At 35.4% G+C, this 27,984-nt stretch overlaps 2 protein-coding genes across 8 annotated transcripts in view; one reads left to right on the top strand and one right to left on the bottom strand.

Annotated features, from left to right (window-relative positions):
* Positions 1-11,191, top strand: part of LOC149804599 (MAP/microtubule affinity-regulating kinase 3-like) — a 184,194-nt gene extending 173,003 nt beyond the window's left edge. For 5 of the 7 annotated variants that reach the window (XM_089942108.1, XM_089942117.1, XM_089942151.1 and 2 more), the window contains one exon: positions 830-11,191. In XM_089942108.1, the coding sequence (XP_089798234.1) occupies positions 830-1,166 (337 nt within the window). In that variant the 3' untranslated portion in view covers positions 1,167-11,191. Of the gene's footprint in view, positions 1-814 lie in introns of all 7 variants that reach the window. The other 2 variants (XM_089942143.1, XM_089942126.1) reach the window with 1 other exon arrangement.
* A 5,071-nt stretch (positions 11,192-16,262) lies between these two features.
* On the bottom strand, positions 16,263-27,514 carry LOC149804598 (uncharacterized). Its single transcript, XM_089942087.1, has 3 exons — positions 26,479-27,514; positions 23,199-23,318; positions 16,263-21,125 (listed from the first exon to the last, which is right to left on the bottom strand). The coding sequence occupies exons 1-3, from the start codon at positions 27,461-27,463 to the stop codon at positions 20,839-20,841; spliced, it is 1,392 nt and encodes a 463-aa protein (XP_089798213.1). The 5' UTR covers positions 27,464-27,514; the 3' UTR covers positions 16,263-20,838.
* Positions 27,515-27,984: the final 470 nt, after the last annotated feature.

Below are 27,984 nucleotides of genomic sequence, written 5' to 3'. Positions count from 1 at the left end.
AACAGAACCAACAAACCTATGCCAGTTTGTAAAGTCTCGTACTGAAGCTTGCATACGACTCACAGTAAACCAGATTAAATTTCTGTCCTGAAAGCAAGGATCTGTGTTGTGATAGATTATTTAAATAAAATCAACTGAAACTAATTAGTATATGTATGCAACTGGTGCTTGACTGGGTGTGGGTTTTATTGTTATCCACAATGGATGTGTTAAAAAGAAAAATGTGAAGACTTATGTGGTTTTCTGTTCTAATTAAAAATTTCAGTCTTACAATATTTTAAAGATCTAGATTTTATTGTCTACAAGTAGGCAGTATTGTTTAAAACGAATCGGTACATGTTCTATCAATGTCAGCAGTCTTATTATTAGTGAAACTTGGTTCTCTGTTTTTGGCAATTTGATTCATACATGGAACTTATTGAGACTTTACAATATAAGCAATCCATTCCTCTAGTTGCAAAAAGGAGTGAAAGTTGTCATTTTCTCGTCTTGCGGTTGTGACTGAAAACATAAGAGCATAAATTAAATTCTTTTAAAACAAAATTTGAAATTACAAGATGTAAAAAAAAATAAAAAAATTGTCCCAAAAATGGAGATGATGACTGTTACCAAGCCATTTCTGAAGATGTACAAAAAATATGATGGTAGATTGGGATCCATCTTGCTTTCAGTGATGTCTTTATAAAGAGCAAGCATTGTACAGCATGAGAATGTATGGCACCAGTGTGAAGTACATAGATGCTTAGCAGCCAGGAATCAGACACTATCAGAGAAGGGTTCAGCCACTAACATAGATCATAATTCTAATTTTCAGCAAATTGTTCCGCAGGTCTGTCAACGAAAAGGATACAGCTGAACACTTGAAACCCAGGTCTCTGCGCTTCACATGGAGTATGAAAACAACAAGTTCCATGGATCCAAATGATATGATGAAAGAAATACGCAAAGTTTTGGATGCAAACAATTGTGACTATGAACAGAGGGAAAAGTTCTTGCTTCTATGTGTGCATGGAGACCCTAATACAGACAGCCTAGTGCAATGGGAGATGGAAGTGTGCAAACTCCCACGACTTTCATTGAATGGGGTGCGTTTTAAGCGTATATCGGGGACATCAATAGGATTTAAAAACATTGCTTCAAAAATTGCTAACGAGTTGAAACTTTGACAACAAAAGCAGTGGAATTATCATTTCAAATTTTGATCCTTATAACCGCATTGAAAACTGGGTCATGCATGATGTGCACTAACAAGACCCTGAATGACCTCTCTATCATGGCAGCTGAGAGGCAACTTATTTGTTTAGGATGATCAGAACATGAATGGATGAATTTCACTTTTTTTTTCTGCAGTAAGCCTGCAGTTTCGTTTATATATATTTTGACTGCATTATGGATAGGGATGATTAATATCACTATGCTAATTGGACACTCCCTAGGTTTTAAATTTTTGTAAAATATTTTGTACATAATGTGTAATATATATATATCTATATATCTAGTAATCATCATCTGTAATAAGTGCAGCGTAAATGATACACTGTAATCATGTAAAGATTTTAACAGACTTGTTTATGAATGTGTGTTGGATATGAGTGATGCTAAATTTTCACTAAAGTTTAAATTGTGTGCAAATGGGAAATGGAAATTAAGTTGAATTATTGCATTTCTCTGCATAATGATCATTTAAGTCACTAGCAACACCTACCCATTTGTTGAGCAGGTCTGTATGCTTTGTTTCATATCTTAGAGAGAGGACAGTCTGACCGTCATGTTTGATTATTCAGGGGGTATATCATGGGCAGGAGTTACAAAGTGATTTTTGTTTCAAACATTTTGCAGGTGTAGTGTGTCATTTTGAATGCTCAACAGATCGTTTAACATTGGAATACAGTACTGATATTTTCTGTTTGTTTGACACTGTTGAAAGTGTAAACATTGGAAGTGGTTTACTTTTCCTAAAAGATGTAACAGGATGTTAAAGGTCCATGGAAATGATCAAAAGTTTATGTCCATTCTTTGTACCTATGCAATTTGGTTTTAATCATGACTAATACTAGCATATATGCTTGTCAATAATACTCTTCACAGGTACATTTTGCTGGTGGGAGATAGTATTGGATCTGTCTGTTCCTCTTATTATTCTACTCAATGACTCAATTTGTAATGGATTTCAACCAAATTTGGATTGCAGATATAGATGAGACCTAAGGCAAGTTTGATTATCAACATTCTTTGTCACCATTTAATGCCATTATAGCATCTCTTTGTCTGTCCCATATTTTCGTTTTTCTCAAAGTAACTGGTTTTTAGATTTAAACCAGATTTGGTATGACACTCGATGTTGACGAGACCTTGACTGAGTTCTGTTGTCCGCATTCTTTTTTGTCATTTTGGCATATTGTAGGTCATGATTTACATACCCACCCACTTTCGGTTCCAGGAAAAAACTCCCTTGATGATAGTTGCATTTCAGCTAAAATATGTTATGCAGCTTGATGTTGAGGAGACCTTTGGACTCTACCACTTTTGCTATTGCACAATAATTATCATCATGGTTATTGGATTTCTAGAGAATTTTTTATGCAGCTTGATTCTCATTTCACCTTAGCTGAGTTCTTCTGGCAGCATTCTGCATCGTCTTTTAGGGGAATTATAACCCCTGATTGTCAGACCCACCTATTTTCATTTCTCCTTTATAACTCTCATATTTATTATTGGATTTCAACCATATTCAGTGTGCAGCATGATTTTCATCAGTTCAGTTGGTATTCTGCATTGTTTAGCAGCGCTATAGCCCTTGATTGTCAGACCCACCCACTTCCATGTCCACACAATATCACCTTTAACTGCTGTTTGATTTCAGCCAAATTTTATAGGCTGCTTGATATTGTGAAGTCCAGTGAAAAGCAGAAGACATAAATGCCTGGAATTTGATTGCTTGCCTTTAAATAGTGGTCTTGATAGTTGAGTCATGTGCAGTTCAGGTGTTAAGTAGACAAGTTGCAACCAAATTTTCATTGGGTTTCAAAAGAAATTTACTTAGGTTAAAGTTAAGTATTAAATATATACATTGTTTGTAAGAGATAATTTTAATAGGGAATAAATACCAAGTACATTTGATCTTGCCATATCCAGTTAATTTGTCTCAATGATTTGTATTAACTGGAAGATTTGAGATATTCATTGTTTTGTTTCCTAGATTGTTACCATAGTCTGGAAATATGTGCTGTTTGAAAAGTGTAAAAGTTTAGTTTGTTGAATTTATCTTTTACTTTTTATAACAGTTTTTTGCAGCAGGTAGTCAAGTTTTTGCCATAGTGGCTTTACAGGGATTTAGAGCCCTATTTTTGTAAACTGACTCAACTTGGAGTAAAATCTCAACTCAAACAATTGAACCTTATATGGAATCTGCGATAGAAACATTCCATGGAGCATGTTTTGAAAGTGGATAGTCAAATTAATAACAAAGATATATCGTTTCAGATTGACTTCATGAAGTTTTTATACAGGTACAACATAGTAGAGTATATACTGAGTTTTTGAGAAGTTTTAAAAAAGGGTGGCCAGATTAAGTGGTAATCATAGTGTGTTTGGTATAGGGATTGATTGACTGTTTTAGTACTGCAGATATAGACGATCTATACTGTACTTCTGGTATGTTTCTTTCCTCACTCCCATGCATTCTCCTCATTCATGCTGGTATAAATATTGACACTGCCTTTCTCTCCCTACAGACAGACTAGCAGTCTTATAGATGCAACCAGTTACAAAATTGTGACCATTAAATTGTGAGACATAGTTTATTGTATATGCCTTTTAAGGTCATTTGCATTAATCTCATTGCAATAAATTAAGTCTCTTGTTTAAAGTTAGATTATGTAAAGAAACACAAAATCCTCTTCAGTTTTTTCATGGGTTCAAGGGGGAGCACTCTTTTTACCTATTTATGGAATGTGGATCCAGCTGCATAAGCATTTACCTGAATCACCTGTTACATTATTATCTGGAAGGAAAGTCTACTGTTTTCTTATTTCAAGTGAAGTGTGTATGCACTGATCTTCTGGTACTTGGCACCACAACAGGTCTGGGTCTACACTGTTGACAGTGTGGTGTGCACGAGAAATACAGTAAATTGAGACATTGATGCAGATAGAAGATTATTATAAGGTTTTTTCATATGCATTTTGTATCTAAATCATTTCCATCAGTCTGTCTCAGAACTCAGCAGAGTTTTGGTAGATGCATAATGTTTTTAATTCTATCAATGCCTTCTATGGAAGACAAATGTAGCTTTTTGAGTGTCATATATATACATGCCAAAAAGTTGAGTCCAATTGTGAACAAAGCAACACTGATCTGCCATCATGTGATAACCAGCAGATCAGAGTCCTTATTACTCTAGCAAACTGCATAGGTCCAGATCTGTTGGCAATGGTAGGCCTGGACCTGTGCAGTTTGCAGTTTGACTCAACTCATGAGTATACTGTACATGTTATTAGAGAAAAAGAAATAAAAGAGTCACCATTAATTAATGTGATTATAATGCAGAAAAAAGAAATAAAAGATGCACCGTTAATTATTGTGATTATAATGCACATTTCCAACCCCATTTCTATTGATTATCTTCATGATTTATCAATTTGACATTTAATTTTTAATCCAGGCTCATTTATATTGTGGCAGTTGATAAAGGACCTTTATATTTCTTTTTTATAAATATGGAACAAGAAAATTTAGGAGAATAGCAAATCTGTCAAACTTACCAAATTTGTTTTTCCCACAGGAATACGGGGAAAAGAAACCTGCAGTATTACTTGTAGTCCAACATATCATGCCTAGTAATAATGCAGCATTTTTAAGTTTCAACAGAGAATAATATGGATGCATTTTCATGTTCCTTTTATTGATTCACCATTCTTATTTGTATTATGCAAAAGTGATTTTTAGAAGCATGCACTTAATGTTTGTGGATAACACTCCCAATTACTGTACACTATAAGTTAAGTCCAACTGCAAACTGCACAAGCCCAGATCTGCCATCGCATAATGTGCCGTCATATCTGGGTCTGTGAAGTTTGTTAGGAGTACTCAGTAGAATAACAACATAGACCCTGATCTGCAGGTGCATCATGCTACCTCAGATCAGGATTTTTATTGTTTGTGGTTTGACTTGCTTGTAAACGAGTGTACATTGTACTGGCAGTGTACACCCAGATCTGCATAATGTGATGTCTGGAGATTAGGGTCAAATCTGTTCATTCTACTGATGATTTTACACAAGCAGTGTAGATCCTGATATGCCAGGTTATTTTGAGACTAAATCTGGGTCTACTCTTTAGATGATACTCTCCTCACAGATCTTTGAGTCACTTTCTTACCTTCACCTCTGTGGCCGGTTAAGAACTACTGTAAAAGGATGTTCTACTGGCTCCTTTCTTTCAGGTTTCTTGAATTTATAAAATAACTATCGCAGAGATGCCAGTCTGTTTCAACATTTGACATGTTTTGATTATTAGGAATTCTGTTTCATTACTTTGTTAATGAGGAAGTTTTTTAAAATGCACCATAAAAAATGGCAAATGTGAGGGAGGGAGGACTTGTGACCCATTATCCTCTAAGAGGAGAGTTGGTTGGGAATGCATTATATAGGGGGTCAGTCCTAATCTGTCGGAGTAAGCATTGATAAACCTGAATCTTTCATGAATAAATTGACTCAAAAGATTTTCTTTCTTCTGTAGCTCATTAATTTTGTCAGTATTTCAGAAGAAAAAATATACTTTTGAATAGTTTGTGCTAATAGACTTTATATTTCAAATGGATATGTCATTTTAGCCATATAGATCATGCCATCAAGCCCAGCTAACACGTTATTTTGTATAAACCCACCATACAACAGAGTTTACATGTGTTGTATGCCCTCATTTCCATTCCACACAATTACCTAAGTTCTCCACCATCAGCCTTTACAAAACTTTGTAAATAGCCTGTATTTTGGGTAAGAAAAAACAGTTAAGTTTAGAGCAGAAAGATAGATAATTGAAAGAAAGACACATGGTTTCTGCACAATAGTATAAATTTACATAGCTTGAGGTAAGAAAGAAGCTATCAGTTTTGGCATCAGTAGGTCAAGGTAATTGTTACAAAAATTAAGAATTGTTTCCACACATTAACATCAGTAATACATCACATACCTTAACCAAATTTTGTGGATGACTTGCATTTGGGTAAGAAAGAAGCCTATTGATTTTAGGATCAAAAGATCAAAGGTCCCTGTCACTATAACTGTAGAAAGAAAAATGGCTTCACACAATAATGTTACATAACAGACCTGCACTAAACTTCGTGAATGGCTTGTACTTGGAGTAAGATAAGAAGTCTGTTGACTTGGAGTTCAAACGGTCAAAGATCCAGGTATCTGACTGATAATTGAAAAATGGTCTCAGACAATTATTTGATCATGACTTGTGTACCATCACCAAAGTTTGTGGATGGTTTACACTTTGGATAAGAAATTAACATGGTGTGTTGGGGGTCAAAGGTCAGATTCACTGATTGAAAGGAGAAAAATAGTTTCTGCATAATATTAGTTCTGGACCACATACCTTAACCAGATTCTGTGAAAGCTGTACACTTGTTGTAATGAAGAAGCCAATTTATTTGGGGGTCAGAAGTGAAGGGTGGTAGAATGGTCTGATGCACTCACCTTTGCAAATCACTGCCAACTTGCTGCTTTCTGTGTGGGTTCGAGTCTCGGTCTCTTCAAATGAGGTATGTGAGAATGCTTGCCTGTGGTTTTGTGGTTCTTACCAGGATTTTCCTGGGTTCTTCCTCCACCAGTTATACAAGCTGTCATATATAGTCTATCTTTTGTAATGAGAAATGGCAGTGAACCCAAAAACATCAAAAAGTGAAAGCTCAAGAGTTACCGTGACTCAGTTAAACATGGGTTTTGGTCAAAAACTTTTGTTTTAGAAGTTCCTTAAACTTTATGGATGGTTTGCACTTGGTGTAAGATAGAAACCTAGAATTTGGGTGTTCAGATGTCAAGGTCATTATAAGTCTAATAAGAAAATATTGGTTTCTACCCCATAAGTTAAGCTTCAAACTGCATACCATGACTGTCGTTCCTATTGTCTTCTGTCGAGATCTTGTGACAAATGTCATTTCTATGCACTGTATCACTTTATATTATATGTGCCTTGAATGCTACTTAACTGAAACATTTTGCAGTATAGTTTCGATTTTAAGTCGGTCTTCTTTTGAAGTTGTAATGTGAGGAATTGAATATAGAAGTAAGTTTCAGATATGAAAAAATGTATGTAATTCTCCATCACAAGTAGGCTAACATGCATAATCAAGGGTACTCATAATATTATAGGGCTGGAAAAATTCTACAATTTTGTATTTGCCCAAAACAAAACGGGTGCATCAAATGACACACAAGTCAGAATATTTTCATGATATTCTGTACCAAAATCAGGGCAGAAGACAATATTTTACTTGCCCAGCAAACTTTTCGGCTGCTGGATAAGGAATCTTTTTCTGGCTCTGTGAAGTACAATTTTTTTTCTGATCTCCATACCCCATCACATTTGTATTGGTTGTCTTAAATCATGTAGGCTGAATTATGACATGCAGTTAATCATTATGGGAATTATTTTTCTCACTTATTGAGTAATTTGCAGTCTCATGTTGAAGAATTTGAGGTGTAAACCTATTGTAATGGCAAATAATCATAGTCCCAGTAGCAAAATGCTGCTGGGACTGCACATTGGCAATTTTGTGCATTGAGGTTCATAGTTTTTTTGTTGTTGTTGTGTTATAAGAGCACCCAGCTGTTGATGGCAAGAATGTTTTGTTGCAGCATTGGATTATGGGTCTGCATTTTTTGCCTGATATTATTAGTAGAACAAACTGCATAGACCCTGATCTGCTAGTACATTACTGTATATACTTGTAAGTCGAGTCCATCTATAAACTGCACAGACCCACCTCTGCCATTGCAGAATGCACCTGCAGATCTGGTCTGCGCAATTTGATAGAAATAATCAGTAGAACAAACAGCATAGACCCTGATCTGTGGGTGCATTATGCTACAGTAGATCAGGATCTTTGTTGTTTGCAGTTTTACTTTATATATGGCATGTGACGAAAGATCAAGGTCTTTGATGCTTTAATTGGGCATGTATTACATGCAATTTAATCCTGGAGATCATACTGAACCATCCTCAGTAGTCAAGGGCCATCGATCCATTTTTGATTCACCCCAATCTTTGGCATGTGCAGCTAGCAGAAACAGTATTTTGATGAGAGCATCCCGCCTGTAGCAAGCAGAATATATTGACTAGTGCAAAAAATTGTTTGATATGACCTGTTCACACGCATCAATTAGAAATAAAAAGTTGTCTGAAAGGTTTAGATAGGAGAAATGATTGTCATTGTCTATAGAGCCACTTTTATTATTCCTAGTCTCTGTGGGCAAATGTAAGAAGTAGTCTGATTGGATCAGTTTCTTTTAGCTGTATGCCGTCAGATACTGGAGAGATAGATAACATTTCAGTTTGCTGCATATGCCTGTTTTGACATGGAACAAAGTGGATAATCAACCCTTTGGCTACCACTTTTTTTTCTACCTGGGTCATAAAGTTTCATTCAGATGGAGATAAAAAAAAAATGTTTTTTTAAAAATCTACTAATGTCTTGGTTTCATTCAAAATTAGCTTGTTTAAATGCAGGGAATAAAAATTCAAGTTCAGTTAGTGCCATGGTTTTAATTATATTCATAGTTAATGACTTGCAAAAAATATGAAGCTGTTTTAGGGTTTGAAGCTGCTTATTTAAAGTTTTCTGTACAGTATAGGCCACAATATTGTAAAGGAAAGTAGTTTGCACTGGAAATTGAGCTTGATTTACAGATATTTTTACTGAATATACACGTACATCAGTTCATGTATAACTCTTATTTTGAAATTCAGCTGAGTCATTAATGGGAAAATGGCATTTGAATGGTGATGATGAACAATTTCGCGTTTGATTGATGGTGGTATGCACAGTGCCATATTTGACCAAATTGGCATTAGATTGTTAATGAATAGGCCAAATGTGGCAAAAGACTTGCCCACTTTGTCAGATTTTAAAGTCACTAGATGATATTTACCCCTTGTGTATGGGTAGGTCTGTTAAAGTGATTATAGTATTTAGGTGCAATATACCAAGTGATTATGGTTTAGGTAACTTTGAATGTTGTGATGTATTTATTTTGAACAAAAGGCTCGATCCTTTTTGAGCCCAACATATTTTTCTTCACATAAAAGATCGATTGCTTGTAGCTCAGATCAGTCTAGGAAAATTGTTTTTCTTTTTTATATGATTTTGTAATATACATTAAGTTTTCCCATGCATTGGGGAGAACATCACATAATAGTAATTGATGTCAATTTGAGTTAGGAGATTTTGCAGATTTTATCTGCCAAATTTGGAATGTATTTCATGTTAAACAGTGGCATTGAATTGTAAGATTAAACAGAAGGTATGTATGTATTGTGTGTAAGTACAGCTTGTGCATTGCCTTGCCTGATCAAAATTAATTATACATTATAAAAAAATACATTTTATATTAATTTGATACACTTTTAGTTTAAACTTTCTGTTTGCATAAATAAGAAGTTGTGTGATTTTCCTTATGTACTTAGATATGACCTGTATTCTGGAGAACCACCAACTCGAACGTTGATTAGGACTTAATTGTGCATCCATAATTTTACCACATCATGGTCACTGACATTCAGCCAGTCAGAATCTACTTACCCTTGGTGCATTCAGAAAAGTGATGAATTCAGTTTATATCTTTTAGGTTTTTGAGGAGCTGCATTTGCTCATCTGGTAGAGTGATGGATCCAAGGATCACAGGTTCAGTACTGCCTAGGCCAACTTGGTTTGGCTACATCTGTGTGTACTTGGGAATGGCATTTAGCTCCCATTTTCTTGGCATGCTATAACCAATAGCCTGTTAAAAGTGCAGTAAAAACAAACCACCACCCAATTAATTCTTGAGGCCTATAATTTTCATGTCAATTTAAAATTCTAATGTACTGCCGGTTTTTGATTATTTAGAACTGAATATTATTGCAAATAACCAATTAAACTAGATTCCCGAAATTTGCGAAGATTAATTCCAGTCTTGTAATAACATAATTGGAAATTTTTGGGATCACAACAAAGATAAGATCCAAGTAAGCCAAATTTATTTACCTACCAGAAATGGATGTCAAACCCCATCCAGTCACATACGTTAAGGTGGGAGCCAGTTGAATCTACTTCTATTAATGTATTGATCGCTAGTGCCATAATTGAAAACTTAAAATTATGTGTCTATCCTCAAATTTCCACATTAGTCACCAAAAGTTTTGACGAGTTATGTACTTAGTAAAGCACCCTCTCATGACAAGACAATCCAGTATGACACAATTCCTGTTATAAGATGGTTATATTCATGGTTCCCATATCATTAGATGCTAATGGATTTGTATGTATAATGCACTGCATTACTAGGCAGCTTCACTCAAAATGGCTCCCATAGACAACATTATACGAGAGAGTACATAGATTAATGTTGTCTTGTTAGGACCACCAATGGTGATTTCCCCGACTATTAAGTTGTGTGGTGTTTAGAATCGCTAATGCTTTTTAGAGTCTGTGCTAAATACTAATAAGTGGTACTTGTTAACCCATCTGTTTCAGGAATGCATCAGTTAAATGATGTGCTAAAAAGCAATTTATGTTCAATGGGCAGTTACAGCCAGAGGTCGAAGAATGTGGTTGTGTTCAATAATAGAAAGGAAGTTGCATGCTTTACATTGTTAGCTATTCAGATGGTACTCGTTTGAGGAAGTCCAGAATGTTAGGCAATGTTCAGGTTGTACAGGAACTACACTGTATATGCATGTGTGTGCATGCATGTGTGTGTACGTGTGTGTGTGCAAAAGAGTTGTGCTTTTACTTAAGGAAAATGATAACGTGCTTAAGATGCATCATATTTTAGTTTCTAATCCTTTTTCTCACATTAATACATTTTATTGATTTCTACTGATAGATAAATATAGTAGATTGGTATATATTCAGTGTTTTCCATGGTAACTTCAACAAAATCTATCATTTTTAAGCTGAATAAATGTGATACTCATCAGTTGTACATTTTTTGTTGTTTGATTATTTTTAGCCTTTATTCCTTCGGGTGAAGGGGGTGGGGGTGGTCGAGTGGTCTAAGGTGCTAATCATTACAGATGCTGACATTTCGCCTGTCCAGGTAGGTTCTAGTCTCGGGCTCGGCCAGCGTGGGAATGTGAGAAACCTTGACGTGGGTCGACTTTCCCATGGTTTTTCCTCCACCAGATGTACACAGTCATGTGCTAAAAACATGGCATTAAACCCACAACAACCGTTATTCCATTAAAGGTATACAGGAAAACGTTCACGTTAAGGTGGCGCTCACCAGATAATATGTACTTTTGAGAGAGTGACGTATGTAAGGTGAAGTAGTTCGCATTTAAAACATGCACAGTGGAGAGAATGTTTGCATACCTCTATGCTACATTAATGTAATGTGGATGATATTTCTTTTGGATATTGTACTTTTGGAAATATTACATGATTTAAGCACACTGCTAACTAAAATGACTGCTCCCTTGTTAAAAAATCAGTCTGAATTAGTCTAAAGTACACTATACATAGCAGCTATTAAAATAGGGAAAATGAATTTTGCCAGACTAGACAATACCAGCTTCTGAAAGTGCAATGAATGAATTACCAAATATATAAAATGTAAAAAAAAGTTATCGGCTCTTTTTTATACAATTTACTTCTAAGTTCAGGAAGTGAAAATGACCAAGTAGAGCTAGCACTTTTTTGAAAGGTGCACATTTGAAGTAAGGCCAAGCTGTATACTCTATAACCCATAGTACACCCATCAATCATACACCAAAATAAAGGGAATTAAAGGTTCTTTGCATTATACCTAAGATATACAAGGTCTTTTTTAAATAGCCAGTATAACCAGTGAGGAAAGCCGGGAAAATTTTTTTTCTTTAAAATCCTAACCTTATGCAAAATGCGAAACTGTATAGCGCCACTTAATGCATTTCTTAATATTGTAAGGTATTTGCTGATTCAGTTAATGAACAGAATTTTTTTCCCTTGACTGTACTGGGCAATGGCTAGACATAACTTTTTAGTGGTTGCAAGATAAGGAAACGCTTAGAAAGGTGATTTTGATCGTGGTACTGCAGGTGAAAATTTATTTTCTCGCCCCAGGTGCATATTAACTAAATATTTGACGGTACATGCCATTTTGAAAAGGTATAAAAACTGGTTTTCAGATACAAATTTGGAATGTGTCGCAAAAGAAAAAAATTGATGGCTTTGGTGATGGGAATGAAAGTAACATACAGGCATTGAAAAAGCTCATACGGATGTTGATATGTTTGGAAATGATGAAGTAGCAGGCTTGCCTCGTTTCCTTTTAATGACTAGGTGAACGAACTCGCATCCCTGCCGAATGTGTCCGCTACAAAAAGTAGTTCCGTCCTTTTGTGCCTGTTCACAATCACCTTTGCATATTGATAAGTTGATTGTTTTCATTTTTGAGTTTCTATTTTTATTCACATTGATTAAATCAATATAAGTTACACTTATGATTGAAGGATGGTTTTAATGAAAAAAGTAGAGTAATAGGCCTACAGACACATTGATTCTTGAATACTGAACGCTCATCAATGCATTGACGTAAAGGCGCAAGGAAATTAGAATGTAATATAATCTAAGCGAAGCGACGAACCGACAAGATGTGATTAAAATTTTTTAATTTATTTAAAGTTGATCTAAGTCATTATCCTGCTTTAATTAACATTACTACTACTACTACTACTACTCTCTCTCTCTCTCTCTCTCTCTCTCTCTCTCTCTCTCTCTCAGTTAACTTACCATCGTTCTTCATAGGTCCATAGACGTTGTAGTATTACATATGCGAAAATCCTCTATTCTCCTCTTTTCGTAGATTTTCGCCCTTATCTTGATACGATGGTCAACGGAGAGAGGAGGGAGGGGGCGGCCTTTTAATATTTTCATATTTAATTATTAATAATCGAGTTTTAGAACCGTATAATATGTTTAAGAAACAACAACAAACATTAACAAAGCCTTAAATACATTACATATATGTGCCCCGTAACCAAGACATTTACCTTACTGTGTCGACCTGCAATTGCAACTTTGTATCTTTGATTAAATAAACATTTTAGATAGGTCCCAAGGGAAATGTGAACATACCGTTGTTTTTTATCCAGCCCAATTTCTTCTTTTTTTCTCTCAAGATTTATGCATATTTTGTTCCTTGTGCATGAGAGGGGAGGGGAGGGGAAAACGGAAAAGGAAGGGATTGAGGGTAAAGTGTGTACCGTGTTAAATTCATTTAGAAAAACGGGGATTATAATTAATTTTTATCGTTATTTTCATATCACTAATGATTAGTGAGCGGAAATTCATCATTGATCTATATGAATAGATCCAACAGCATACAGTTCCGAGAATGTTTATGTATGCGTATTATTACGCCATGGGCGGACCACAATTTGATACACCAGTAGTATTGGTATATTAAATTGCTTTATAACAACACTTTAAGAGCCATATTATTTATAATGTATGTGGTATAAATATACCAATAGTATTGGTATATCAAATTGCTTTATAACAACACTTTAAAATCCGTGTTATTTATAATGTATGTGGTATAAATATATTTATACCACATATATTAAAAATAAAATGGCATTTAAAGTGCCAGTATGTTAAATTTGTCGGTTACGAGGCATACATACTGTAGCTTATTAAATCCTCAGTTGTTGTATTTTAAAACCTATTATAATGTTCTAAAAATCGATTATGAATTTAACAAATATAAAAATGTCAAATGGTCGCCCCTGTCCCCCCCCCCCTCTCTTTTATCGTAGCTAGATACGGGCGAAAGTCCATGAAAATACGAGCGTTGGGGATTTTCGCTTGCGTCATACGACGATGTCTCTGGACCTATGAGTGATGGTTAAGTTTAGTCAAACCGTCGAAAGGTGGGGGGAGTAGTATAGTTTTTAGAAATGTTAATTAAAGTAGAATAATGATTTATATGAACTATCAATATATTAAACTATTTTAATTACCTTTTGTTCACTCGTCATTTCGCTTAGTTTCTATTCCACGCTAATTTCCATACGCTAGTACGTGAATGCCTCAGTTCAGGTTCAGTGTACAAGAAGCTAACCGTGTTTGTAGTGCAATACTTGCTTCATAAAAACCATATTTCATGTTTCGATCATGAGTGCTTTATACTGGTTTAATAAATGTGAATAAAAATAGAAACTTAAAAAGAAAATCAATTTTCATATGTGATTGTGAACAACAAGAAAAATCGTAGAACTACATTTTGTAGCGTACACAGTCGCAGGGATGTGAGGAGTATATTCACTTGGTCAATACACAGTTACCCGGAGTATATCTAACTCCATTTAAAGTGCAAATATGTGTATTTGTATGTGATATAAATAAAATATATGTATAGTACGTATGCTGTATCAATGATATACCACTCGTTGTATAAATTTTTCATTAAAAGGAAATTCGGCAAGCCTCGTTTCCTTTTAATGAAAATTTTATACATGTGTGTGTGTGAGTGTGTGTGTGTGTGTGTAAAGCAATACTACTGGTATATCAAATTGTTATACACCAATGGCGCAATGAAACGCATTTATAAACATTCTCGCGACCGTGTGCAGTTGATTCAACATCAATTATGAATTTCCGTACATTAATCATTAGTGATGTATTAAAATAATGATAATAGAGTTAAAAGGTTGAATTCCTGTAGAAACCGTACGTTAAGTTTCGCAAACAGAACCGTTTTTCTGTTTTATTTGTTTGTCTTGTCTATGTTTTGTATTTGCCTTTGAAAAAGACACACACACACACACACATACATGTTTTAACGTCAAAGTGGGGTCTTTGACAGATATCTCTGAAACTGGGGTCCCATGTTTCTTATTGTCGTATCTACTAAATACTGTCAAAAATAACAAAAACCTGGCCTTCTGAAATTAGACACACACTTAAATTTAAAGATATTATTTGTATTTTTAAAATAATAGCTCTTGATGATTTTGACAGTAGTCCTGGAAATTGGGGACCTGGAAGTCACTAATCACGTGATATACTCTCGCACCCGAAATGGGGTCCAAAAACACTCACTTGAAACTGGGGTCATGAAGCAAATCATCTTAGAATGCAACAATATAATGCAATAAATAATCAATTTATAGTGTAGAAGAAATGAAAGATGATTGAATTTGGTTCGTTCTTATATATGTATTACCTTAACAAGGGCCACGCTAAAATGTACGCCAATGAATCAGCCCCTCACCCTTGATGATTGGTGGTTTAGAGGCTGATGTAGGCTATTCATTAAAACTTGGAACCTAGACTTATCGGCATTTCTCACGGCTGTGGAGCTACCATCGGCTGAAGAGTTCTTTTGGTGACATGTGCATAATATTTCCAGAGCAAATACTGTTTGGTGACTTGTAAATTCATGTGCAATAGCACAACCATATGTCCATTTTGAATTTCACACTAGATATGGAATATGGTTGCTACCAATTATTGGTATGTGTCTAAAGTTTATGCAGGTTTGCACATTTTAATGACCAGGTGAAATCAGACCGACATATAGTCCAACAGTATCAACAAATTTGGGGGTTAGGTTTATCGGACTAGCTAAAATGTTAACCGCTTTGCTGACGGTTGTAAATGTCAGAGTTTTCTTTTCTTTCTCTGATCCATTTGTATATTTTCGTGTTAAAAAGAGGGCCTGGACCTTTTTCTTGCCGTTTTTGAATGAAGGTCGTAACATATTGATAAAATAACTAAGTTTCAAGCTTTATTTCGGAAAAATTTATACCGGAACACACCAATCAGTCTGCGACAGCGGGTGCCAATTCAACCGACTGTTCAACGGCATTTTAAAGCATCATTGGTGCCAAGAATGTAATTTTTTGGGGTTTTTTTAAACTATTATACCAACATTACGTAATAGAATAATACAAATACACGTCTTTTTCACATATCCAGTATAACACCAAATACGAAAAAAATGTACATGAAGTTCCAATTGTATGACACATTGAAGTATAGAACTATCATGGAAAAGAAAAGAAGAACCTTGCTCTCTCTCTCTCTCTCAGGTCGAAATTTTGTCTCCATATTTAAGCCGAAAACATTGACAGACATCTAGAAACTGTATACAAATCTCGTGTTTTATTCGTTACCTAATATGATTGTTTGGCACACAGCTACAGTCACAATCACTTATCCAAGCCAATTTTTTCACAACTTGCGGTTTTATGTATTTTGTGTCCAGGTTTTGAAATGATAAAGATTTTTGAAAGTTTACACCAAAAATGTATTACCTCTAGGCTACATGTCACAAACCAAACCCATACTTCTAGATTAATAGTCATAACTCCAAATGAAGGTCAAGTGCCATAGTAAGAAGTTTTCATGTCTATCACAATTACATACGTTACTGTAGAGCCCCTAAAGATGCCCATGCTCACTCACATACAATACAAATATTTATTGGCAGATCAGCTGGTAGAATGTCATACTCGTAATCCAAAGGTCGGCTGTTTCCGATATCAAAAGTTGGCTGCCATAATGTGTTAAAAGTCCGCCTTTCGTCCCAAAGAGCAGGTTTTTATTACAATTAGATGGTTCAAATTATGACCTAAAAACGCTCAAAATGTGAGGGTTCTATCCCAGTGAGTTTGCCTACTTGTTTTTTTAACCCCACCCATCCCCCATTTATTTCTGGGTAAGCCTGTGAACTAAATTCAGAGCATCATCTCATATACGCCCTGTTGAAACATGAAGATGCGCGTGCAGTACAATTAGAAAATTGAACATGGCGTTTTTGTAATACGATAATGAATTTCACTTTCTACTCAAATATCACTGCTACATGGATTACAAGAGACAGCCAAATATGGCAACATTTATAGGTTTTTCAAGTATTAATCAGAAGATCATATCAAATTTAGGCTTTTTATTTTAAGATCTTTTTAATATCTCAACAAATTATGTTGAAGTCTGCACCAACATTCATCAGTGAATTTACTTATGTTTTTTTATGTAAAAAAATACCCTTTCTTACCCAGTTTCAACACATTTCCATAAAAATTATAATTCAATATTTTTAATTTTTTGCTTTAGCCGTTTGTTGCTAATAATGTACTTTTTGTTTTCTTTTGATGTGATCTACACTCAAACAAACTATTTCAGGCATCAGAGTCTCTATTTTAAACTGCTGGCATATCCTACCTAGCCAAACGTCATCAATCGTCTTTTATCAACTAAATCGATTGACGGTGCATATCTAGCTTTATATTATATATTTATAACAATACCATTGCAGCTTCGATTAAAACAGAAGTATTTTTACGGATAGAACAATAAGAATGTAAAATTGTCAAGTAACCAGAACACACGAGTTTGTTCATTTATTATTCAGTAGTAAAACGAACGAACAAAAAAAGTCCAATAAAATAAATTTGATAGTTATAAATCGCGACTGATCAACTATTTAGCAATTAATAACATCCAAAACAGCATTAACCACCATGGATATGGGAAAGAAATGTGATCGGGATGAAAATTTGAACCTGAAGGAGTCAAAATATTTCAACTGTATATGATCAAATCTGTTCTCATCGCTCTGATATAGTGAGAAAACATTGAATGTGAACGTGATCTTTTGCACGCTATTTCACAAGCACGAGTCAGAGAACACTTCTGTAATCAAAGGTGTACAATTTGTGTTAAAGTCAGGACTTGTGGACCATACGAGATGTAATGAATATATACCTTCCCCAAAAGCCGAAACATTTGCAAAATGCAACACTTTTGTTCCTATGTTTGACAAAGGGTCAGACAAGGCAAGATATGAAAATACTTTACAATGCCTATCAATAATGTACCTTTTCTCTAGTCAAGCACTAGTTCTAAACCACCCATAAGATCGCGTGAGTTGCATCATTATGGGACTTTTGAACCTTTGTTCCTGATATAGGTCAAAGTCTTCTGTTATCCCATGACTATGCTCGAATCACACTCGATTACATGATTTACACGAGTGCGTGCGAGCCTGTGAAGCAACGTTACCAAAAGGTCCCCATGCTAAGTCGTGTGGGATGGAAGACATTAACCTAATTCAGTAACCAAATAAACAATTATGAAACCACACAACTGATGATTATTTTTCCAAATCCCACAACTATACGAGTGTAGCCTTGTAAGTGAAATTCGTATAAGGAGCTTCAGTACAGCCATTTAAAAGCATTGTACTGGTTTTTGGTCGCTAATGCCCCGCTTCTGTGTCTATGCTCGGAGCTGATGGTTTTCCATTTTGACTAGCACGATTTCAAACTCAGCCATTCTAATAGTTTTATCGTCGATTGTCACCTAGTACAGTTTACTTATTCTATTGAGAATGCTTTGTGCCACCATGACAAATTCCAAATAATATATGAGTGGAATTAAAAAGATGATAATAAAAATGATAAAAACAACTTGTTATTGCTTTACATTTATTTTATTTTCTAATGTACAGAAAAAAGCATAGCCATATACAAGCAAGCATAAAATGCAATGGTTGGCATGTAGCGATATCGTAAAAAGTCTTTTGATGAAAACCCTATGTGGATATCAATTCTTCTGTAGTAGTGATAACAGTATTTACAAAGTTTTCATATTGATATCATACCAACATAATTTACATTCAGGCCTAACTAAATTTTGTAAGATTTCTTCTGATGAGAAACCCCATAAGAGATTCCATTTAGGAGGAGTAAGGATACGATTTTCAAGATGGCTATCATGATGGCCATATTTGAAGCCAGATCAGCACATTTTCAATAAGGACAAATAGATATTATAATTAATCTTGTCACACACACGCCCAGTCAAAACGACTTTCTATTTACCGAGGAGTCGCAATAACAAGATAGTGGATAAAAGATATGCACCATTTTCATTTAGCACCATATACAAAATGACCTGGTAATAACCAAATGTTTGCATGGCTTTGCATCAAGGAGTAATAAGGACACAAATATTTTCAAACTGGCCACTGTGGTGGGCATAGTGTATGTCAGATCTTCAAAATTTTCTTAACAATGCAACTAGATACCGAAACAATTCCTTTTGTGAAAATACCATGTTGATACGACTAAAGATGGCTCATGTTTGTGGCTAAATTGGATGTCAGTTTGACACAATTTAGATTTAGGACCAAGTCAACATCATACAATGTCCTATAGTAAAAACCCCATGGTGATGTTCAGAAGTAGCAATAAAAAGAAACAGAACTGTCTTCGTTATGACTACCTAGACATCATACAAGTTCCTTATGTATAAAGTTTATGTAAATTTTCGTTTCTTGAGTAGCAACAAGATTTTCAAGATGACTGCCAAATGGGACAGTAGACATGCATGATTTTCATTCAAGACGTAAGTTTTTTTTAGTGAAATCCCCGTATTGATATATTGACCATCCATTCCGGTTAAGTTGCAACAAGATTTTCAAGATGGTCATGCCTCAGCAGTACCATTTTCATTTAGGACCAACTAGACTTAGGGATGACTGCATGTAATGTTTCATGGCTATTACACGTTTAGGGATCTTGTTGACAAACTTGTGCTTAACAGACAGAAGATAACAGACAATCTAGTTAGCTCTCTTGGTCTATGACTAGTAGAGCTAAAATCTAAATACCCGTTATTATAAATATATTCAAACTACTTAGTATAAATACAAATATTTCATGTTGTTGTTTATGGATTAATTTTATTAATTTTTAATTTCCAACATAGATTTTAATGATTTCAAATATACACAACTGCACAGTTGCAGAAACATTAATATGGTTGTGCTGGACATCCCATCTCCTACTGACAAAATTAAAATGAACAAAAAAAAAAATTATCTCCAAAATCTGATTATGTGTGTATGTGTTTTTATCCACAGCGCTGTCATGTTTGCCACACATATTATGTAATGGCTTACGTCTTCATCATCATGGGAATCACCTTAGATTATGTCAAAACTGAAACTTTTGCTTCAGCTGCTGGGCACATCATTGCAGTGATGGTGGTGCAATTACTTTTCAAGATGGATAAACTTTGACAAAACAAGTTTTAGATCCATTTCCAGTGATTTTATTTTGTTTGTGAACTGATTTAAAAATGTCAGTAACAAAATTCATTCAAAACTGCTACCAAATTATCAAAAAGCTCACATATCAATAGAAACTAAAATGATGTCTCTAATTATACACAAGATTTCCACATTGTTTTTTTTTAGAGTTTTCAAAACTGTTGTTGTTGTTGGGTTTAACGCCACTTTTCAGCACACGATAGGCCATACATGGCGGCCAGTATTAATGGTGGAGGAAGAACCCGGGAAAACCCCGGAAAGAACCACCGACCCACGAGAAGCTACTGGCAAGCTTTCTCACATACCCACATTGGCCGAATCCGAGACTCGAACCCACGCAGACAGAGGTGAGATGGCAGTGATCCGTAACGGAGAGCGCTTTAGACCACTCGGCCACTCGGGGCCCCTTTTCAAAACTAACAGCCAAGTTAACATGCAGCAATAAATAGGTTTTTAAATAAATGTGAATGTGACTTACTGTCAATTTTAACTTAAAAGACAAATAATCACTTGCTGTGCAAATGACATTACAACTTCATATTTATTTTGGCCCTTTGTATCTGATAGTAAACAAAGTCCTTAATATTTCGCCATGATCTTGATCCAAGGCATGGTTCTTTTGCAAGAACATTAAGTACATCTTCTTGCCTAGGCACTTTGAGCATCCTGATGAAGCAACCCAAGTGTTGGAGCACAGCATTCCTTTCTTGACTTGTCCAAGGTCTTCGTCGAGTTCTTGATTTGGTGATTTTATGTCTCTTTGTCGATACTGCAACTGGTATAGTGCTGGTACATATCTTTCTAGATTCAAGAACTGAAAAATATAAGATGATTTCTGAGATATCAAAATAATTATGTTGATAAGACTAAGGAAAAACTTTAAACAAAATTCCACCAAGGGAATGATGCTCTACTAACCTGAGGAAACAGCAACTAAGATTCATATCCTCTACAACTGGTGCCACACATGCCACAACAAAATATCTGCAGAAGATAATGGGGGGGGGGGCAAGTTTAATTACATGGACAAACTAATTTATTTTAACTTTAACCATCAGAAGTGTTGGAAATCGGCTTAAAAAGGTAACATTAAAGTAATACTGGATAGGAGTTTTAAAATACCAGTAAGTAATACAACAACATGGACCTGTTCTGATACCTCTACACCATTCTCATGGAAGCACTTTTGGTTGGGAGCTCCAGATGGCTCATTGACCTAAATGCTCCTCTTTACAGCTCATCCACATTTGTCCGCATGGGTTCAACTTTTGGCTTGACCAACATGTGTAGCTTTCCATGGGTTGGTGGTTCTTCTTCCACCAAATATACTGACTGCCACGTATAGCCTGTCATATGCTTGAAATGGTGTTAAAACCAACAACACCAAACCAAACGTACATTTGTCTTGATACAACATCATTTCCAGTAACACATTCTCTGTTATGAAATACTTCAAACTTTCAAAATCATTGTCATCATCACCAACTTCAGCCACTATTTGCAAAAAGGAAATCATCACCTAATGATGAACCATATTGATAGTCCGCCATGTGGGGTTGTCTAGGTGGCCCATATTTTAAACAAGAATCTGTATAACTGCCTTGATGAATGCAAAGTTAAAACTATAGCAAAATGCTTGTTCCAAAGCCTAATGTACCTATTAAATTAAGCTTAACACCCTTCATGTCAAGCTGAAGTACCCAGATGTGTAATAGTTACCTACCTGAAAAACAACATTGGTAAGTAAGCATACAAGATCTTGACCAGCAGCACGACATATATTTTGTGGAATGCTTCAAGGGTTAGAAGATGAATAAAATTCTATACCATGCTGAGTATACACATGACCCTTGAGCTAATTTGCGGGAGTTCTTGCGCTTCACTGCTTTCAAATTCACACAAATTTTTGCACAATTTGCACACTCATGTACCCTGGCAGCTTCTCTATTTTAAGTAACAAAATGCAGAATGAAAGTGGGGCCTGGGGTCTAAAATACTCAACTTTACCAATCACTGCCATCTCACCTTTGAGACTCAATCTCAAGTCCAGCCAATGTCAGTTGCTTCCAGTGACTTGGTGGTTCTTACCAGGGGTTTTGGGGGCTCTTCCTCTATCAGTTATAATGACTGCCATGTATAGCATATCATGCATTGAAAATAGGCATTAGACCCAAAACAACAACTGTACAATAGAATGGAAGCAAAACAATCCTCATTACCAAAACAATACACGCATCAGAGGTCTTCTCAGTGCAGAGACTTTGGTAATGGCTTTACATTACAAAAATCAGAATAATTTTATAAGTTCATATTTATTTAAAAATAGATTGTGAAATTAGAGCTGATAAAGTGTAAACTAGCTGTTTTGTTGGATATGTCATCTGCCCCACTTTTTGTAACTTTCAACTATACATAAACATAAATTGATAAATGGAGAAAGTATTTATCTACATATATACCCTGGAGAAATTTCATTAAATAGAAACACATTACACAAATTATTAAAGTCATCAGCTTTTAATGATATTTGAAGTTTATCCAGTCAACATTATCTCACAAATCTATTGGTTGATTCTAGTGACAGAAGCTACATATTTTTAATTACATTTTTAATGCAAAAAATTAACATTAATTTCACTTCTGTGCTGTGTACACATTGAAAAATAATGGCAAATCTGAACAGTATATCCCAAGAACCAATACTACCACAGTCATTTATAACAGATTATGAAAATTGCAATCCATGATTTGCTCATCTGATTTTACCAATCAATCTTCAAGTATGTCTATCGCCAAACCCTTAACCATGACATCACAAAGTTCTATCCTTATTAATGAGTTTAAAAATTATCAATGTCAATATTTTTATATTATCATCACATTTTACCTGGAATTTCTGCATTCTCTTTAAGTTCATCTGAGATTTCCCCTTGCTCTGTTGGCCCATTTCCTGTTTTAATTTCTTCTTTTGCAATATCTCCATTTTCTTCTTCTGGCACAATAATATCTGACAAAATAATTTTCATGATATAAGATACAAATGACAGACTTGCATTATTTAATTCTTCTTGTTACTATTAAATTATGATTGGTATGAATTAAAATATCCCACGGTGACCTTAAAAATAAGGATCATTCTTTATATTAGGAGGGTTTTTTTGGGGGGAGGGGTGAGTGCCATTTTCAGCACATGATAGACTATACATGGTGGCCAGTATAACTGGTGAAGGATGAACCTGGGGAAACCCCTGCAAGAACCACATACCCCATGAGAAGCTAATGAAAAGTTTTCTCACTGACTTGCATTGGCCAAGGTCGATCCTTGATCCCATGTGGACAGAGGTGTGGTGGCAGGGATCAGTAAAGGAGAGCACTTTAGACCACTCAGCCCCCTGAGGGATCATTGTAATTTAAATTCTACCTGCAACACTCACCGAGAAGCTATGTTAATTCATAAACAACTGGTTTCATTTTTGCAATGTTCATAAGATTAAAACATGTTTCCTGTTTCATACAAACACAAAATTAAAACTTAGGCCAGTCAATCAGTAAAGGTGTGTTGTTGCTTTGGGGTTTAATGCTATTTCTCAGCATAAGATAGGCTATATATGGCAGCCAGTATAACTTTAGACCTATCTGCCACCAAGGGCCAGTAAAAATCATTCCCTCATTTCATTCATAGGGACATGGGTCATAACTGAAGGGATCAGCATTGGAATGGATGGTACTTGGGCTGACATGTTATTTCCAACTGCAATCCGCTATTAATCTTTCCCATAAGGGGCCATCCATTTAGTACGTATGCAAAAATCTGGCAAAAGCTTAACCCCTCCCCCTCCATGTACACATGCATACTTTTTTACACACCCCCACCTGCATACGCTTGATGCACTGCCCCCCTAATTCTACAGAACAGCCTATATTTAATCCATTCAGAAACGATCAAGAATTGATGATATTAATGTGTTTAATAAAACAGTCCACAGATGTTGAATGTCTGGCTGCATCAAAGAAATAAGCTTCGTACCTTTAAAAAAGTTTGTCTAGTGTCTGCTAAAATTCAAATGCCAACTGAACCCAATTGAACAGTTTACGTATTAGACAAATTATCATCAAGGTGTCACCACTCAAGTTTCCTATGCGTATGTACATTATCAGTAGACCCCCACCCTATACGCAGGCATATGCATTTGAGTTAACCCTCCTTGCCCCCACCATGTGTATGTACTAAATGGACGGCCCCTAAGGCCCAATTATCACACAAAGCCTCCACTACCCCCACTCTTGTTATGGTTGAAAACCATGAATTTTCACACCACACCAAACCCCTGACATTTACCAATAACTGATGAATGATCTGTTTTAAACCTTTTGGTTAAAGAACTTGTCATTATTATTGAACATGATACTGTATATAGTTTGACATGCACATTCTTAAAAATGGTCACAACATTCAGAAAGTCCAGAATTTTTTCATTTTCTTTTTGTCATAGTTGGAAACATGTATAGCAACAGCAGGGGAAAAATAGGGTTGATCTGGAAATCAGAAAGAAATATTTTCCTCCCTTAGCAGTTTAGGCCTAATGAAAAATTGTAAAACTTCAAATTCAGACATTTATAAATATGTTGGTAGATAAATAGATGCTTCCCAATTGTCTAACTAGTATCCCACCTGCCAACCCTGATGAGACCATCTCAGTAAGGCAGTTTATTTTTTCTGTAAGTTTAACCAGTTTTCAGTAAGGTATAACAAAATATCACAAACTACTACTGGTAAACATTATGTTCAACTAAAAATTTTGTAAAGTAGACCTTATTTACCATTAGTACAGTTGCACAAACTTCAGTTCCAAACCCGATGCAGCTCAATGGGCTGTTGCTGTATCTCAACTTGACATAATTCCTGGAATTATTTTCCATTTCCCATGACAACAGCAATCATATCATGAAAAAAATGTGCAGTTTAAAGTGTCTGAGGTACTGCAGTAAAGTTAGTCTGGTTCCCATATTCCTCTAATTCTAATTCAAACGCAGATGAACCAATTATCCAGATTTTTGAGCAACAATCATTTTTCTGTAGTTCTTGCTTTTATTCCACAAGTCCGTATTTGAAGGGTCATTTTCGTAAGACTTAAGGCAAAATCATAAGGGTTGGCAGGGTCTGTTTAATGTTTTTAATCTGTCACTGAAAGTCTTGCCAGATTTGGTGTCATATCCTATCTTACTTGTTTGTAAAACTATTTAACAATTAAAATCTAATCCTTCAGAACATTATTAATTATTGAAGTTAACAGGGGGTACAATCTGAAATAGAATTGAAATGTATTAATGCTAAACTGCTAGAATTTGATTGGTAGGCACCAAATTTTGCCCCAAGAAATACTGCTTGATTACCTTGTTAAACACGAAAAGGATGCACTATAAGCATTTCCATATCAGATCTGCGTCTTATTTAGCAATTACACATTACTTAATAGTGCTTTGTTGACAAACGTGACAAATGTTGCCACTTTCTCTGACATTTATCTGGCTTATCACAGAAATGAAAGCAGTTTATTTTTAAAGTTATGATGTATATCAGATTATAGGAACTGGAAAAGTGTTAAATGAGATACCAGTGAGTGACTTTGTTCCAAACAAGTATATTAAATATGAATCCAGTGTTCATGTTGGATGGACAAAAACAGACTGCATACTGGTCAACCCTCATTTCAGCAGGTATTTCGCAATGCAACGTAGAAAAGGTAGACAAACCAAATTAAAATACAGATGCAACATGAACTTATTGATATGGGTGCATCTAACGCATCAAAGCAAGAACTTGATATAAGGATATGTTCCAAATTTTAAAGATAAATAGCATTCAGAGGTAAAAACTGTTAACCTCGTTTATTAATGAACTCTTCAGAGATCTTAAAAGATATAAGCATGTCGTCCAAGTTTCAACAAAATCGGATCAGGAATATGGCTTACGAAGTGTAATCAAGTCATTTAATCAGGTTCAATCTGACGAAATAAACCCATATTCCATATCTGACTGAAATCTGATCCGAATATGGACAGAAGTAACAAGCAATAGTTGAAAGATGAACATTCACAGTACAACAGACACAGTCACCGATAAACCCACTTTGCCTTACAGCCAGAAAAACTAAAATTTTACCTACCACCAGTTTCAATTTTCCACTCCTTTGGACTCTTTTCCAATTCCTTTAAGTCTTCTTGGGAGCTGGCCTTCATGAGAACTTGGGCCACCTTTGATTTCTGCAAGACTGACAAGGGTAATCGGTAAAAGTCTCTATGAATGCGTATATCATGGCCAAGAAATCCAGCAAGCTGATCTTGCATACTTTCAGTAATTTCCATAACCTGTGCAATGGTTGCTACATGTTTTCTAAGTCCTGTCCATGTTATTGCATCCGGATACTCAAGGTTACAGTTGTTACACAGTTCTCGTAATACATCTGGACCTCTGTAAGGATGTTGGGCATTACCTGGCCTTGCAAACAAGTACTCGGACTGGTCAACATTTGCTGCCTTTCTATATTTGAGAAGAGTTCTTATATTTTCAATCATGTTTGGAGTCAGAAGGATGGCAACTCTTTTTCCAAATTTACCCCTCACTTCAACTCTCATCAGACTATCACAAAGTCTTTGTTCTATGTCGGATAATGATGTCCTGACCTCTTCATTAAGTGGTGCGCATGATACTTCACCTGCTCTTTCAAACTCTGACACTTTCATTCTCTGCACTTCTCCTCCCCTTTTTCTGTTAAAAAGGTTGATTTCACATAGGGTTACTTTGGCTAAACTAGCATAAACATCTGTATTGCTCTTGATTTCCTCTCTGAGGTCTGTACTAGTTTTCTTTACATAATCATAAAGTTCCTTCACATCTCCACAGAATGGGATGGTTAAAGGATTATTAAATTTCTTGCTTTCCAGACTTTGACGAGCTGTACATGAAACAAGATCTCCCCAATCACTTTCATACAACTGGACAAATGTATTTCCTTTTTCCACTTTCTGCTGATTTTTCTCTTTTAGCCCCTCACTTCGAATTATTTGGGCACACTTCTTCAGGGAATATCCAAGCTTCAATGCAACGCTAGGTTTTCTATATGCGTTAGTTTTTTCACTATATTCTGCCATTTTTTTCACACTCTTCGTGACTGATTCAAATTGACTAGAATCAAAACATTCTTCTAAAGTTCTAACACCTGCCATTTTCTTCACCTCTTTCAAAAATCGACCAAGTTCCCGCATTTTGTTTGAAACAAAATTTGCTGTGTGCTCTTCAATATCCTTTTTGTTCCAAAGGCGTTGGCCATAGTTAATTATGAGAAGGTCATTTTTCACTATTTTTGAGATTTCATCATTTTTCATACTGTTGATCACATTAGAGTAAAATGTTTCTGTCATATTTTTAGGAATAGGAAGCAATAATTTCCCTTCCTTCACAGCACTTCTTTTCTTCTTTAAACTCCTTGAAGATTTGGTAATGCAATACTGTTTCTGATGCTCTGCCAGTTCCTTTTCGCAATATAAACCTTTGCAAGAAGGACAAGGAACAAGCTCAGATGCATCACGTTTTCTGCCAGGCAAAGCACAATTTGATGGTCTATATTTAGGAATCAATACTCCTTCACCTTTTTTATACACATCTAAGTTAT

This window comes from Sinohyriopsis cumingii, chromosome 2 (assembly GCF_028554795.1).
Source record: "Sinohyriopsis cumingii isolate HCF-2022 chromosome 2, ASM2855479v2, whole genome shotgun sequence".
NCBI lineage: Eukaryota > Metazoa > Mollusca > Bivalvia > Unionida > Unionidae > Sinohyriopsis > Sinohyriopsis cumingii.
This window is presented reverse-complemented; position numbering and strand designations above follow the sequence as displayed.